At 32.2% G+C, this 17,500-nt stretch overlaps 1 protein-coding gene across 6 annotated transcripts in view; it reads right to left on the reverse strand.

The window, feature by feature from the left end:
* The window catches only part of LOC115224085 (proto-oncogene tyrosine-protein kinase ROS-like), a 193,442-nt gene that overhangs the window by 156,949 nt on the left and 18,993 nt on the right, over nt 1-17,500 (reverse strand). For 5 of the 6 annotated variants that reach the window (XR_005003674.1, XR_005003673.1, XM_036512874.1 and 2 more), the window contains one exon: nt 10,113-10,154. The exons of the other annotated variant lie outside the window; for it this stretch is intronic. Coding sequence is in view for 3 of the 5 variants with exons in the window: in XM_036512874.1 (XP_036368767.1) it covers nt 10,113-10,154 (42 nt within the window). In the remaining 2 variants the exon portion in view is untranslated. The remainder of the gene's footprint in view (nt 1-10,112; nt 10,155-17,500) is intronic. 6 annotated transcript variants of the gene reach the window in all.

A 17,500-nucleotide genomic window follows, 5' to 3' on the forward strand; every position in this document is an offset into this window, starting at 1 on the left:
ATCCTTAAACAACACTTATTCAGGGGCCTTTTGAGTGGGATGGGCTACTCGACCAGAAGAAAATTCTATCTGGGCCCCACCTGCATGGTCATGTGCTGGTTATCTTGATATGAGATCACCATGTCACACACATATGGTTGTGATGCATGTGCCTGGTGTACCCTTATCAGACGGGTAGTAATGATGGGTATATTGGGCTTCGTATATTTTACCCCAGTGTCACTTTGATGGTATGCACTGCTCTCTCACTCAATAATAATAATAATAATAATAATAATAATAATAATAATAATAATAATAATAATAATAATAATAAGTGAATAATAATATTAATAGTAATAGTAATAATAATAATAATAATAATAATAATAATAATAATAATTCTTTAGCATGGCTTTACATTGTGGCTAAGTACATATTTGGTACTCTCCACCAAGTTATGTTATTGCAAACAAAGAGTAACTTTTGCAAGATGTTGGCAACTCCAAAGAGTGCCAATTTTTGTGAGGCTAGAATATTAATTGTTACATTTAGCTCATTGCTGTGTTTCAAACTTATTAGGAACGGTGCCAACAGCCTTAGTTACCATTGGCACAGCCTTTATTTCATTTCCAATTAGAGCTTCAAATACTTATCAATATTCTCCATGTCCCTTGGTGGCTGTATTGCAGGCAACAGGGAATATCTACATCTATTAATATAACACTACCATATCCCTTTGTTTACCACAGTTACATCTCATTCCATGCTGCTCTTTCATTCTGTGGGTTTGTATTTTCAGATTCCACAAGATAATGTAACAAGTTCATTCCCTAACACTGCCATGTATATCTCAGTACCATTTCTGGTCTACCTCAAAACTCTGTTTTTACCAATTATTATTATCAGAATATTATTATAATATTCTAGCATAAGATCTGGTCATCAAATCTAAGTAGAGACTTCAAACTTGAAATCTTCAAATCCACAGTCAAACCAATTCTACTATATGGCTCAGAAACCTGGATGTTATCAAAGAAGCTTGAGAGGAGGTTGGAGGGAACCTACACTCGCCTCCTTATGAGAGCTCAAAGTCTCTCGTGGAAGTGTCATCTAACCAAAATGCAAATATATGAAAAACTACCATCTGTATCATCTCTTGTGAAAGGTAGGAGAGTCCAGTTTGCTGGACATTGTTGCAGAGCTGAAAGCGAGGCAATTTCTACTCTTCTCCTCTGGAAGCCATCTACTCGCAATACCAGAGGGCGCACACTCTCCTACCCTGGTGTAACTTCCAGGGATACAGGCATCCAGCAACAGGACCTCCGTAATGCTATGATGGACCGTGAAGTCTGGCGTAGCATGGTAAATTCCATTGTCTCAACCACGGTCGAACAATGATGATGATTATCAATGCAACAAGCTGGCAGAATTGTTAACATGATGGGTGAAATGCTTAGCAGTATTTCGTTTGTCTTTGTGGTCTGAGTTCAAATTCTGCCAAGGTCAACTGTGCCTTTTATCCTTTCGGAGTCAATAAAGTAAGTACTACTTGCGCACAGGGGTCGATGTAATTGACTAGATCCCTCCCCAAGATTTCAGGCGTTGTGCCTATAGTAGAAAGGATTATTATTATTATCATCATCATTATTATTATTATTATTATTATTATTATTATTATTATTATCATTATTGTTGTTGTTGTTATTATTATTATTATTGTTGTTGTTATTATTATTATCAAGACAGAGAGCTGGCAGAATCATTAACATGCCAGGTGAAATGTTTAGCAGCATTTCATCTGTCTTTATGGTCTGAGTTCAAATTCTGCCAAGGTCGACTATGCCTTTCATCCTTTTAGGGTCGATAAATTAAGTACCAGTGAAACACTGGGGTCGATGTAAACAACTAGTCCCCTCCCCCCAAATTTCAGGCCTTGTGCCTTTAGTAGAAAGGATTATTATTATTATTATTATTATTATTATTATTATTATTATTATTACTATTATTATTATTATATTATTATTATTTTATTACTACTATTATTATTATTATTATTATTATTATTACTATTATTATTATTATTATTATTATTATTATTATTATTATTATTATCATTTCCCAACCCATTTTGTTTCTGTGTGTTTCTTTTATGAATAATCTTGTAAAAATTGCTGTGTATTTTTTTGCCATTGTTACGTTTTTGTTGTCCTTACAGTAAATAAATAAATAAATGAGTAAATAAATAAATAGATAATGGAATTTATAAATTTTAGAACATTAGACAAATGATATATCCTAGGTCTTCAGTTCAAATCCCACTGGAGTGAACGGGTCTGGGTCTACACTTGATTAAACTGGACCACATCTGGATTTTACTGTACAACAGTAATATATCTACAAGACTTTTAACCAGTGGCTGTGTGGTAAGTAGCTTGCTAACCAACCACATGGTAGCGGGTTCATCCCACTGCATGGCATCTTGGGCAAGTGTCTTCTTCTGCATAGCCTCGGGCCGACCAATGCCTTGTGTTGGATTTGGTAGACGAAACTGAAAGGAGCCTGTCGTATATATGTATATATATATATATATGTGTGTGTGTGTGTTTGTGTGTCTGTGTTTGTCCCCTTAGCATTGCTTGACAACCGATGCTGGTGTGTATACGTCCCCGTAACTTAGTGGCTCAGCAAAAGAGACCGATAGAATAAGTACTGGGCTTACAAAGAATAAGTTCCGGGGTTGATTTGCTCGACTAAAGGCGGTGCCCCAGCATGGCCGCAGTCAAATGACTGAAACAAGTAAAAGAGAACACTGTCCTTATACACAATGCTATCATGGACACAAAAAGAGGACCAGCTGGACTGGTATCAGTCCTGTGTTGGGATTTCACTTAAACACTGAATGTAAAGTGATATAACTAAATAATGCAACACATCTATTTCACTTGCTATCAGTTCTGACGATTCACTGCTCTAGTTTATAATATACTAGCAGTATCGCCCGGCGTTGCTCGGGTTTGTAAGGGAAATAACTATATAAGCATTTTTAGAGATGTAAAGTATAATAGCCATCTCAATATGGCTAACCACAAAGGGGGGGGGGGTTACTGTAGCTTTTTACGTTCTGAGATTTAATAATACATTTTTAGAGAGTTACTTCCCTTATATAATAGCAAAAAGATGCATTAAAATGGGAAAAAATGATGGTGAATTTTTTTTTAAATTGTAGACTCATCGTAGACGTGTGCTAATACCCAGAAGGGCTCGATATGAATCACGACTATAAGATACCCGCTTTTTGGTTACATTGCACCGCAAAATGTGGGAGTAGTTAGGAATCTAAATCGTAGGAGACAGACACACAACTTCACTTTTATATATAAAGATATCTGTTATAAACTGGAATAAATCAATTCATTTAGCTATTCCTAACATATTTATGGTCTTGTGTTAAAATGAGAAATCTGCTTTCACCAAAATAGTACTAGCTACGTACTAAGGTCCAGTAAATCTTCTATAACCATTACCTACAAGATTTGTGGTGCTCTACTTTTTCTTTGGCTGCCTTTGTATCACCTTCACTCAGGCATTTCCAACCCAAGAGTCATCACCATTATTATTATTATTATTATTATTATTATTATTATTATTATTATAATATTATTATTATGATTATTTACGGGTTTTTCTTCTTCTTTCAAATTTGCTTCCATTTCTTGCCGAGTGTCTTCCCGACTCCTAGGGCAAAGAAACTCATGGTATACATTGGTAGGCCATTAAACTAAACTCACTAGTTCATTCATTTTTTTTTTTTTCATAGAAATAAAGTTAAATTAAAATACATGGGTAGTAATAGTTCTCACATCGACAATGCTCTTCTCAATACGTGTGATGTACCAGTTAAGACAATCTTTTGCACTTATTATCATTATTATTATTATTATTATTATTATTATTATTATTATTATATTTATTATTATATTATATTTATTATTATTATATTTATTATTATTATTATTATTATATTTATTATTATTATTATTATATTTATTATTATTATATTATTATTATTATATTATTATTATTATTATTATTATTATTATTATTATTATTATTATTATTATTATTAAGGTGGCAAGCTGGTGGAATCATTAGCACACCAGGTAAAATGCATAGCAGCATTTTGTTTGTCTTTGCATTCTGAGTTCAAATTCAGCTGAAGTCAACTTTACCTTTCATCCTTTTGGGATCAATAAATTAAGTACCAGTTAAACACTGGGGTCACTATACTTGACTTGTCCTCTCCCCCAAAATTTCAGGTCTTGTGTCTTTAGTAGAAAGGATTATTATTATTATTATTATTATTATTATTATTATTATTATTATTATTACTACTACTGCTGCTATTTTCTTCTTGACATTTGGCTAAACGCAGAGACTGATAATGTTTCTCCAGGGTTTATATTTGGTGGTGGTGATGGGCATGGTAGGAAGTGTGAAAATGGGCGAAACATAAGTAATATGTGAACGAGAAGGTCTCTGATAAAACTTGACCTTTAGGAGATAAAGTTTAAAGTCAAATTGAAATTTAATAAATGAAGAAAAGACAAAAAAAAAACCTGAAATTCTAATAAAAGAACTTCAGCTTTTTTTTTTTGGCAAAAAAAATCTAAATTTCAATTCTAGTTTAAACTTCAATATCAGATTCTTTGAAATTTTCCCTTCCTAAGATTTAGTCTCCAAAAATGATCCAGTCGTAAAAAATATAAATCTCAAATTGGAAACATTAAAACTTCAATTAAAATTTTTAATTTCCTATCACATTAATCATTGAAGCTGGGTGTAATGGTGTAATGGTGTAAAATTTTCAGTATTTGTAACTATGTCAACGATAATGATGACAATAATGATGATGATGATGATGATAATGGCAATGGTAATGGTGGTGGTGGTGGTGGTGTTGTTACTAAGTTTTTACATGTGCAACATGCATATAACAGATCATATTAATATTTCATGCAGAACAGGTTAGCATGGTTTCTTTCTTTCTTCTTTCTTTCTTTCATTTTCTTTTCTTTTTCTTTTTTTTTTTTGTTCTGGATTTACCAAAAAAAAAACTTTTCTGGTGACTGAGATTCGATTCAGCTGAGAGAGAATAGAGAGAAGCAGGAAGACTGCAATGTTTGGATTACATAATTGCATATTCTTGTTTTTTTTTTTCTATTTTGTTGTACAATAATATAAAACATACTCAAAACACCTTTGTCAGAAATGTGTAGGGTCAGACATATGTGTACTATGTATGTATATTTGTACATACATATATACATATATATATATATGCATGTGTGTATGTGTGTATGTATATATATATATATATATATATATATATATATATATATATTATATATATATATATATATGTATATATATTAAATTAGAGATAAAACCACTATTAGGCAAATCAAATATGTATATTAATTAATTTTATTTCTATGTTTTGGTTTATGTTTTTCACTGTTTGATTTGCCTAATAGTGGTTTTATCTCTAATTTAATATATATATATTTATACTGTAAAATTAGATTTAATCCTAAATCTAATTTTCCCCTGTAAGTTTGGATTTACTCCCTAATATTATTATCATTATATATATATGTATATATATATATACATGCTTGTCATATGTAAGGGAACCAAGGTTACATATTCACATCAAGGTTTCGTTCAATTTTGCTGGTCATCAGATATATATATACAAGTGACCGTGCACACAGCCGGCCAAAATATAGTAATGTAGGTTGAGCATTTCGTCCCAAGCAATGCTTTTATGGTGGTCAGCACTTTTGAACCTGTTTGATACAATCTGTATAAGCCTGTATAGGTTTGGATCCCCAGGGTGGGGATGGCAAATTCAAGGACTGCCCTAAGTGATGTGCACTGTGGCCACACTAGCCAAAATGGGGCCTCAAGTTCATTTAGATTTCAGAACGATTCAAATATAAACACCAGTTCAAATGTGTCACAGACAAGTGAAAACATTAATCACAGGTGAGATGCTGCCAACAAAACAAGCTACAACTTGTTGAGGATGAAGAGCAATGAGAGAGTGTAGGGTGATGGGCATTGAAATAGGTAAGATCAGGAGATATCTATTGAAGGGCTGTTGGATCAAACTTTGGGGGTAGTTATGTAACCCTGTTTACCTCGTGTATGACAAACATTTATCAACATACATACACACATATATAGTTAGGTGTGGGGGTGGAGTCTAATGGTACAATGGGGTACATTTGTCATGTTTTCTATTGACTAATTGTGCTATCACTGTTTTTGATCCCTTTGTTCATTTTAACCAGCATAACAACCAGGGCCATGCTGGAGCACATAACTCTCAATGTATATTGTTATTTCTACATATGTATTGAGTACGTATTATGTGAGTGTGTGCATGTATGATCGTGCTTGCGTGAGAACCCCATCCCTCTAGCAATGTAACACAGATACTACTACACGTGCCAAGGTAAAGAATTAGACCCAAACCCTCTAAACTCTGAAATCCTGTTTCTTTCCCAGCTCATTAAAATTTTAGAATGCAGAAACTAATGAATGACTAAAATTATCTTTTTATATTTATTACATATATGTCATCTAACACTTCATTTTATGTCGCCTCAGTCGACTCAGCTGTAAATAGGTGACCCCCGCAATGGACTAGCCTTCCGATCAGGAGGAATATTGGCCTGCTTGCCTAGCTAGCAGGATGGCATTATTTGAAAGCTAAAACCTTGCAAATCACAGTGACCAGTGATGCATAACAACATCAAACGAGCTGGTCGACCATGTGATGTCATCTAATTAGCATGGCTACTTCAAGGTTGGTTTCTATTCAATTACTAATAAACTCTTCAAACAGTTTTTTTTTTTTTGTTTTTAAACTAGGTATATTATTCGCGTTGTATCTAGGGGGAGGTACCGTAGCAATGTTTCCTTGTTCTTGGAGGGGAAGAAAAAAAAATGAAAACAAAAAAAATAAACAATAAATAAATAAATAAATTGTATTATGTAACCTGTATTTTATCCATTAAGTAAAAACAATAAAAACAGAAGACATAAGTTACCTTAATCTCCACACACACACACACACACACACATATATATATACACACACACATCCATCCTTTCAAGTACATTGCGAAATATTTCTTCACAGGTGTCTTGAAGGTATTATTATTATTATTATTATTACTATTATTTTTTTATTTATCAAATGATAAATAAAAGTAGTAAAAATTATCTATGGCAAATATCAATTAAAATTTTGTTTTATCTATATAATTCTTGTACACACATACACACACACACATGCACACACACATACAAACACACACACACACACACACACATGCACATATATATATACACACACACATCCATCCTTTCAAGTACATTGCGAAATATTTCTTCACAGGTGTCTTGAAGGTATTATTATTATTATTACTATTATCATTATTATTATTATTACTATTATTTTTTATTTATCAAATGATAAATAAAAGTAGTAAAAATTATCTATGGCAAATATCAATTAAAATTTTGTTTTATATCTATATAATTCTTGTACACACATACACACACACACACGCACGCACACACACACACATACAAACACACACGCACACACACACACATACAAACACACCTGAACATTTAGTCAGACTTAGTCTTATTATGTTGCTTTTGTTACTGTTGCAGTTAGCAGAATGCTTCCATATTGCATCCAAAATATTGTTTTTCTTAGAGAGAAAAAAATAAAATAAGAATCACTAACTTTCACAATATAAATATTTACACATTTAAATTTAGAATTTAAAAAAAAAAATTGGTTAAAACTGCCATTTTTAATAATCTCAAGAATTTCCATTTGCTACTTTTGTAGCACCAAAAACAAATGGCAAAAGAGTTCAGAATATTTTTTTAGATTTTTTTTTTTTTTCTTTTTAAATTTAATTTCGTAATTTTTTTTTTTTGTTTATTCAAGATAAATTAAATTCATAAGTAGCGAGAAAGAAATTTATATTTAGTTATAAAATAAAGATTAAAAAATTCCAGTACTGCTTTTTTTTTTTTTGTAAAGAAAAGGTCATATATAGGACAAACTGACCAGAGTTGACCCCGGCGGCTTCGTACATTTACGCTTTGGCCCTAATTGTCTCATTATTCCTTCTTCCTTTTTCACCAACAGACCTTCTGTTCCAAATTTTTCTTTCACAGTTTCAGTATCTACATTTGTCTTTTATTCGTATCTCTAAAATATTCTAAGCATCAATGACATTTTGTCCCCAAAACTACTGTGGCTTGCTAAAGCCACTTAAAGAATTAATAAAAATCTAAATGAAAGCAAGCTCATTCCCAAATAATCTAAGGCTTCTACCTTTTCAAGAATCGAAAGAAAAGAAGAGAAATTAAAAACAAAAATTCCTTTTTAGGGAAAAAATAAATCCCAAAGTGAAATGGGATAAGATATGGTGAGTGTGTATGGCACTAAACTAAAATAACTACCATCTACTAGCAGTAAGGTACCAAACTAAAACATTTACTGTCTTTCAGGATTAAGGCATTAAACTTAGATATTTACTATCAGGAGTAAGGCAAACTTAAGTATTTACTATCAGAAATAAGGCCCTAAGACAACTAAAAATACAATAAAAAATTTAGTAATCTTGCAAATGAAATATTTGGTTTCTTAAAAATTTCTTCTTTTGAATTTGGGTTTTTAACTCTAAGTCTTAATCAGAGAATTTATTTTCTAAATTCTTAAAGGGTATTCACTCTGACTTACCATTCTTATCATTCATTATTCTTTTTTTGGTTTCTCTCATTACATACCATGGCCATGCTGGATCACTGACATTTTAAAATATTTTAGTCAATTGTATATTTGTCCCTTTGCCTGGTATTTATTTTACTGAGCTCCATGATAGGGGACAAAGGGCAATGAGTTGACTGCATATAAAGGGAGGCAATTTAGCTGGAAAAACTATCACATGACAGTCTCCTTTGACCAATCAATTTTGCTGCCCCATGATCTTCTTTGGTGTTGACGATAAGTACTCCGGTTGTTCAATCAACTCAACTATTGGATATGTGTTCGAATACTCCATAGACATACCTATACCTTAGTGTAACCATCAACTAGAATCAGTGTAGCACAATATATGACAAGGTTGTACCATTTCACTTACAGTTACAATGAAGATGACAGGGTACCCTCAGATTCTGTCTACCCTGATACCATCGACAAAGATTTAGGTTGATTGGGGACTCTGGTAAAAGCCTCTTGCAAATAGTTGCCTAAGATGCAAAATTTCTTAACTCTAGTGTGTGCATAAATATATACACACAGTATGCACATAATAGGCTTCATTACAGTTTCTATTGACTAAACTTCACTGAATCCCAAAGTTTACAACAGCGTTAAATTTCTGAAGGTATGTGTAGCTCAATAGACTCTAGAACCACAAGGTGGGGAAGCAAAATTCTTAAATACATTGCCATACTTGCAATCATGTATTCCATAGTTTTAACATCAATTTCTAAGGAATCTACAGAAAGAAATATTTCTAGATCTCTGATTGGTTGTCTTTTTTTCTTTTTTTTTCTTTTTTTTTCTTCTTTTTTTTTTCCAAAAGATGTAAGAAAGTCATGTATAAAAATGGTAAATTGAATTGAATGACATAAAAAAAATGGAACATTAAAAAAAAAAAGAACAAAACAATAGCAACTAAATAATATTAAATATTTATATATATAAAACAAAAACAAGGAATCCTGCTTTTTAATGTCAGACTAACAATGCAGAAACAACGTATGGTGCAGAAAACAAAGAAAAAAAAAGGAAAATTAATGAAAAAATAAACAACAATTAAAATGCAAAAAAAAACTTAAAAAAAAAACAGGTAACATCAACAATAACAACCACTACAGTGACAACTAGAACAACAAAACTGTTATTTTTTTTTAAGGGTGAAAAAAGCCAGCAACAAAAAAACAACAACAATTTAGAGAACCAGTAAAAAAAAAAAAACAACAACAAAATACTATGTTTACAATAAACCTCATAACCTGTTTACCTTGCATTAGTTCTGTTTTACTTTTATACAACACCTTGGATCCTTTGGAAGTGGTGAAATAAGAAGGAAAGAACATTTACAGATCACAGAGATGTTACACAGATATTATATATACTCACATACACACACACACGCACACACACATGTACGTATTCATGTACATACATAAACCAGTATATATATATATATATATAATATATATATATATATATATGTTTGTGTATATACATACATGCATACATTATTGCACACATACATATATATATATTATTATTATTATTATTATTATTATTATTATTATTACATGCATACACACACACACAACACACACATACATCATTACACACACACACACACACAAACACAAATATATATATATATATATATATATATATATATATGTATGTATAAAATGGTGGAACAGTATAGAATACATTAAGCTGTAAAGAGTTTCAAATGATTAAGCTTATAATAATAATGATAATAATAATAATAATAATAATAATAATAATAATAATAATAATAATAATGATGATGATGATGATAATAATAATAATGATAATGATAATGATAATAATGATAATGATAATAATAATGATAATGATAATAATGATGATGATGATGATGATGATGATGATGATGATGATGATGATGATGATATCAAATAATATCAGATGGCTCATTGAAATCATGTGGTTATCCAATGTTAGAGTTTTATTTTATTCCTGCCAGGAATAAGAACAATCCTGAGCGAAGGAAATAAATAACATTAATAATGATAATGATAATAATAAATGATTTTATTTACCACAGGGAGATGATTAAATGAAAGAGACATCACAAAGGCAGGTAACGCAAAGTGAGTGTCGGGTGGGGATGCATAGAAATTTTAATGAGAAAAATCTGATGGAGTGAAGGAAAATAGTTTAGTATGTAAAGAAGAAATGATGATCTGGTTTTCCAGATACAAGTGGTTTTTTTCGAATGAGGGTTAGTCAAGGAGTCTCGCTGGTTCAGGATCACCGTCGACTCCTAAGGGGAGTAAACTCTCCCAACTTTCGGAAACATTTTTTCACGCTCAGAGTTGCTGAAGAATGGAATAAACTGCCTGCATCAGTTGTTGATTGCCATGACACTGCATCCTTTAAGGCCCTCATGCTTTCCGAAATCCGCCGAAACTACACCTGACTATATATACACTTCAGATGAGTTGTAGTGCACCTGAGCACTGTACACAATTATTATTATTATTATTATTATTATTTTTAACTATTGTTCTCAAGTTTACAAGTAGCAAATGATGCTGAGAACAGAATCATTTCTTCAAGCAATTTCTGCCACTGTCCCTGACTTTTTAAAATAAATTTACTGGAAGACAGCACCTCTTACAGTGCCCACACCTTCCTTTTTAAAGTGAAATTTGCAAAATTCAATGAGGGCTTTGACTGGAGAAGAAAGCATCATCTTTTGGCATCATCTACCTTAAAACCTCTTTTGCAGTAGCCAGCAGACAGAAAACTGCTTACTGCATGTTGAATAAGACTACTTGAGATAGTATTCTCCAGTTACCAATTATGGCCTAGAAGAATAAAGTACCCTAGTTGGAAAGAGAAGGTACTTTAAATTCACTCCATGGCGCATTGAACAATCAAGGCTGGACATATTTTGTGATATCACTGTTGTCAGGGTGAAGACATGTGGAGATAAAATGATAGATAGATAGATAGATAGATAGATAGATAGATAGATAGAAATATAGATAGGTAAATAAATAGATAGATAGATAGATAGATAGATAAATAGGTAGATAGATAGATAGATAGATAAATAAATAGATTGATAGATAGATAGATAAATAGATAGATAGATTGATAAATAGATAGATATATAGATAGATAGATAGATAAATAGATAGATAGATAGATAAATAGAGAGATAAATTTATGGGGTTCTACCAAATTTTATTTGCAAGTTGTAGGTGAGTTCTAGACAAAAGTACAAAACACTTGCAAAAGGTACCCCACAATGGAATTGAAAACTAGACCTTGAGATTGCGAAGTAGAATTTTTAACCACTGGATGACTGACTGACAGACAGGCAGCTACACTCATGTGTGTGTGTATAGATGACTGTATGATATATTGGCACTAGCATGGCAATGTAGTTAAGAAACACACACAAGTAAATATTTATGTATGAATAAATATCGAAGTAGAGATACTGTAAAGTGATGGCCATGGATGTAAGGTCATATGAATGATTATTGACATGAGAGGAAAGAAGTAAAGCTTTGGAAGTCAGTCATGGTCTGAGATTCATGATTTGACTTCAGATTCTTCAATGTGATGACATCTATTAAACAAGAAATACAAGGAAATGAAAAATGTTATAGCCACACACACACACACACACACAAACATGTACACACAAACATGTACACACATACATGTACACACATACACACATTACTTAGTGGTGATTCTCCATTTTTCTCTCTTTATCCAGCCCTCAAAGGGAGATGATTCTTATTTAATTGGATTTATCTCCCTTGATTGCTATATTCTAACTGAATTGTTAGAAGAAAACTAAATAAAAGAATACAAAAATACGTATCTGTATATATGTAATATATATAATGATAATTATTATTATCATTTGAGGGAATAAAATCCAAATGTACAAGAAAAAAATTCAATTTAGAAGTACTAAATCAAATTTCATACAATATAATATATATATATATATATATATATAAAAAATTAGAAAAAACCCACTTTTTATCAATTCAAAATGAACAATTAAATTACACCATCTAGAAAATTACATATAATAGAAATATTAAAATTAAAATAGCAATAAAATGTCAATGATTAAGTAAATTACAAAAAGATAATAAAAACGTATATAATTTTATTGTTATTTTAATTTTAATATTTCTATTATATGTAATTTTCTAGATGGTGTAATTTAATTGTTCATTTTGAATTGATAAAAGGTGTTTTTTTTCTAATTTTATATATATATATATAATATATATATATTATATATATATATAAAAAATTAGAAAAAACCCACTTTTTATCAATTCAAAATGAACAATTAAATTACACCATCTAGAAAATTACATATAATAGAAATATTAAAATTAAAATAGCAATAAAATGTCAATGATTAAGTAAATTACAAAAAGATAATAAAAACGTATATAATTTTATTGTTATTTTAATTTTAATATTTCTATTATATGTAATTTTCTAGATGGTGTAATTTAATTGTTCATTTTGAATTGATAAAAGGTGTTTTTTTTCTAATTTTATATATATATATATATATATATATATATATATATATATATTTACACCCTATATAGGTATAATATATATAGTCAGCCCCTGTCCACAGGCTAACTACTTCTGTCTTGCAGGGTACCTATCTCTATCCCTCTATTCCTCTAATCTCACATCAACTGGCACAAACCCATCCCCACTCACTACTACACCTTCCTCCCAGCTGGAGCAGTTTTTGTCTTGCAAGTTACTTGGTGATCCTTTTGGTGCTGGTGCAACATAAAAAGCACCAATGCTGGAGCCATGTAAAAAGCACTGGAGCTAGTACCATGTGAAAAGTACCCAATAAAGTAGTTGGTATTAGGGGGGCATCCAGCCATAGAAACCATGCTCTAAACAGACAATGGAGCTTGGTGCAGCTCTTGGCTTTACCAGCTGATGTCAAACTTTCCAACCCATGCCAGCATGGAAAAATGGGCATTAAGTGATGATGATGAGATAATACATACATACATATACATACATACACATAAGAACACGGACACATACATATAAATACACACACACACACACATGCACACTTACACACACTTGTCTGTGTGTGTATATGTGTTTGTGTACATGAATATGAAGATATATGGACATATACATACATACACATATATGTACATATACATACATATATATATGCACATATACATACATACACATAAGAACATGCACACATGCTTATATACAAACACACATGCGCACTCACACACACTTGCCTGTGTATATATGTATTTGTGTACATGAATATATAGATATATGTACACATACATACATACACATATATGTACATATACATACATGTATATAATGTACATATACATACATACACATGAGAACATGCACACATACATATAAATACTCACACACACTTGTCTGTGTGTATATGTGTTTGTGTACATGAATATGTAGATATATGTACATATACATACATACACATATATGTACATATACATGCATACACATATATGTAAATATGCATACATATATATATATGTACATATACATACATACACATAAGAACATGTACATATACATACACATAAGAACATGCACACATACATATAAATACACACACACACACACACATGCACACTCACACACACTTGTCTGTGTGTATGTGTATTCGTGTACATGAATATGAAGATATATGTACACGTTTGTACTCACACATGGAAAAAAATTTGTTTGAGATAAGGGAAATAAAAAAGCAAAACTCAGAATCTTCCTGAAAAATAAAAGAATGATTAAAAATTGAAAAAGAACGTGTATAATGTTAATTAGTCTTGTTAGAAAGGTGAAATAAACATGAAAAATCATTAAAAATGTAATTAATAAAAATTAATTTTAAAAATAAAGAAAGTGATTAGAAGGAATTATTTTGGTGTTTAACAAATAATTGTTCAATTTTTTTTTTTTATAATTGTAAATAATAATTAAAGAAAAAAAAAAGGTTATCTGAAAGTGAGAGCAATTATGTCAGTGAAATTCTTCAAATGTATCTTTGATCACAGATTCTCTAATGATTTACAACAAAGCATGTCTACATTTTGTATGAGAAGTTGATTTTAATGGATTGCAATATTAACTATTTTGATACCAATCACATTGCAACATAAGTATGATGACCTACATTCATATATATATATATATATATATATATAGTAGTCTGGAACAACTGAATCTTAGTCAGTCAGTTGATGGGCTCCACTACCTCAAATGTTCTTAAAATTTAAATCCACATCTTTGTCTAAATATCTACCTTCTCTATAATGTTGCCACTTGATACGAACATTTTTGTATTAATGGAAAATCTCTATAATTGGCTGATGAGTGCTCGGTATTTTAAAACTGTTGTAATACTTACAACATTTAATAAAATGATGTTGTACAAAACGATCGTACCAAATTACCGGAGTCATTCTTGTTGCTTATTTTGATTATATACATATATATATATATACATATATATATGATGACCTATATATATATATTTATATTTATATATTGTATATAAAGGGTGCAGTATGGCACCAAGAATGAGCTGGCAAAAGATCTGCCTGGGGTTACACTGGTAGTAATATGGAACAGCCACTTTGATGTGGCGTCATGTCCGCTGCCAGCCAGGCCTGGCCCCCGTGCCGGTGGCACGTAAAAGCACCATCCGTTCGTGTCCGTTGCCAGCCTCGCCTGGCCCCTGTGCCGGTGGCACGTAAAAGCACCATTCATTCGTGTCCGCTGCCAGCCTCGCCTGGCCCCCGTGCCAGTGGCACGTAAAAGCATCATCCGTTCGTGGCCGTTTGCCAGCTCTGTCTGGCACCTGTGCGGGTGGCACGTAAAAAGCACCCACTACACTCACGGAGTGTTTGGCGTTAGAAGAGCATCCAGCCATAGAAACACTGCCAGATCTGACTGGGCCTGATGAAGCCTTCCAGCTTCACAGACCCCAGTTGAACCGTCCAACCCCTGCTAGCATGGAAAACGGACGCTAAATGATGATGATGATATATAATATATATGTGTATATATATATACATACATATATATATATATAATATATATATATAATATTATATAAATAATATATATTACATATGTGTATATATGTCAACTCCAACATTATATACAAATATTAAATATAAATTCTTTCATATGTTCCAGCTCAACACCTGTGGCCAAGCTGGGGCACTGTCAGTGTTATCACCTTTTCAATGGCCGTTCTTTTGTGATTGGGTTTTATTGAAGGAGGGAGCTTGATATTACTGCCCTCTTCCGGGGTTTCTTGCTGTGACGTAGGTTCATCTAGGACCTCGAACAGCAGGCGGTCAAATTGTTTCTTGAAAAAAAAAAAAATCTTATCCTTACTCCTTGTAGATCTCTCAGATGTTTTGACAAATTATTTAATAGATGTTGGCTTTTGAATCTTAAGCTATTGCAGTACCTGGTCCTCACTTTGGTTTGGAAGGGTGGGACAATTGGAACAGTGCAGTGACATCCAGTCTGAGGCCTAATGATGCCAAAGTTTGGTGCCAACCTGTCTAGGATGCGTGTGTGTGTGGTTTTATTGAAGGAGGGAGAATGATATTACTGCCCTCTTCCGGGGTTTCTTGCTGTGATGTAGGTTCATCTGGGACCTTGAACAGCAGGCGGTCAAATTGTTTCTTGAAAAAAAAAAAAAATCTTATCCTTACTCCTTGTAGATCTCTCAGATGTTTTGACAAATTATTTAATAGGTGTTGGCTTTTGAATCTTAAGCTATTGCAGTACCTGGTCCTCACTTTGGTTTGGAAGGGTGGGACAATTGGAACAGTGCAATGACATCCAGTCTGAGGCCTAATGATGCCAAAGTTTGGTGCCAACCTGTCTAGGATGTGTGTGTGTGGCTGGCTGGCTATAACATATTTCAACTCCTCATATCTCTCGCTTAGCAGATGTTATCATATCAAAGAGTCTGAAGCCAAACTTAATTTTTCCTTTTTTATATGTTTAACTTCTTTACTCTGTATATTATACACATACATATACACACTAGTGGGTCAACACCCTTGTCACTACATCTGTTGTGAAACATCAACATAATGTATATACACAAGTTGATGAATGCTAACATAATTATATACTCTTTTACTCTTTTACTTGTTTCAGTCATTTGACTGCGGCCATGCTGGAGCACCGCCTTTTTTTAGTCGAGCAAATCGACCCCGGGACTTATTCTTTGTAAGCCCAGTACTTATTCTATCGGTCTCTTTTGCCGAACCGCTAAGTGACGGGGACGTAAACACACCAGCATCGGTTGTCAAGCAATGCTAGGGGAACAAAAACAACGACACCACAAACACACACACACATACATATATATATATATACATATATACGACAGACTTCTTTCAGTTTCCGTCTACCAAATCCACTCACAAGGCATTGGTCGGCCCGGGGCTATAGCAGAAGACACTTGCCCAAGATGCCACGCAGTGGGACTGAACCCGGAACCATGTGGTTGGTTAGCAAGCTACTTACCACACAGCCACAAATTCTACATTCTTTCACTTGTTA

The sequence above is a fragment of the Octopus sinensis genome, linkage group LG24 (assembly GCF_006345805.1).
Source record: "Octopus sinensis linkage group LG24, ASM634580v1, whole genome shotgun sequence".
NCBI classification, from domain to species: Eukaryota; Metazoa; Mollusca; class Cephalopoda; order Octopoda; family Octopodidae; genus Octopus; species Octopus sinensis.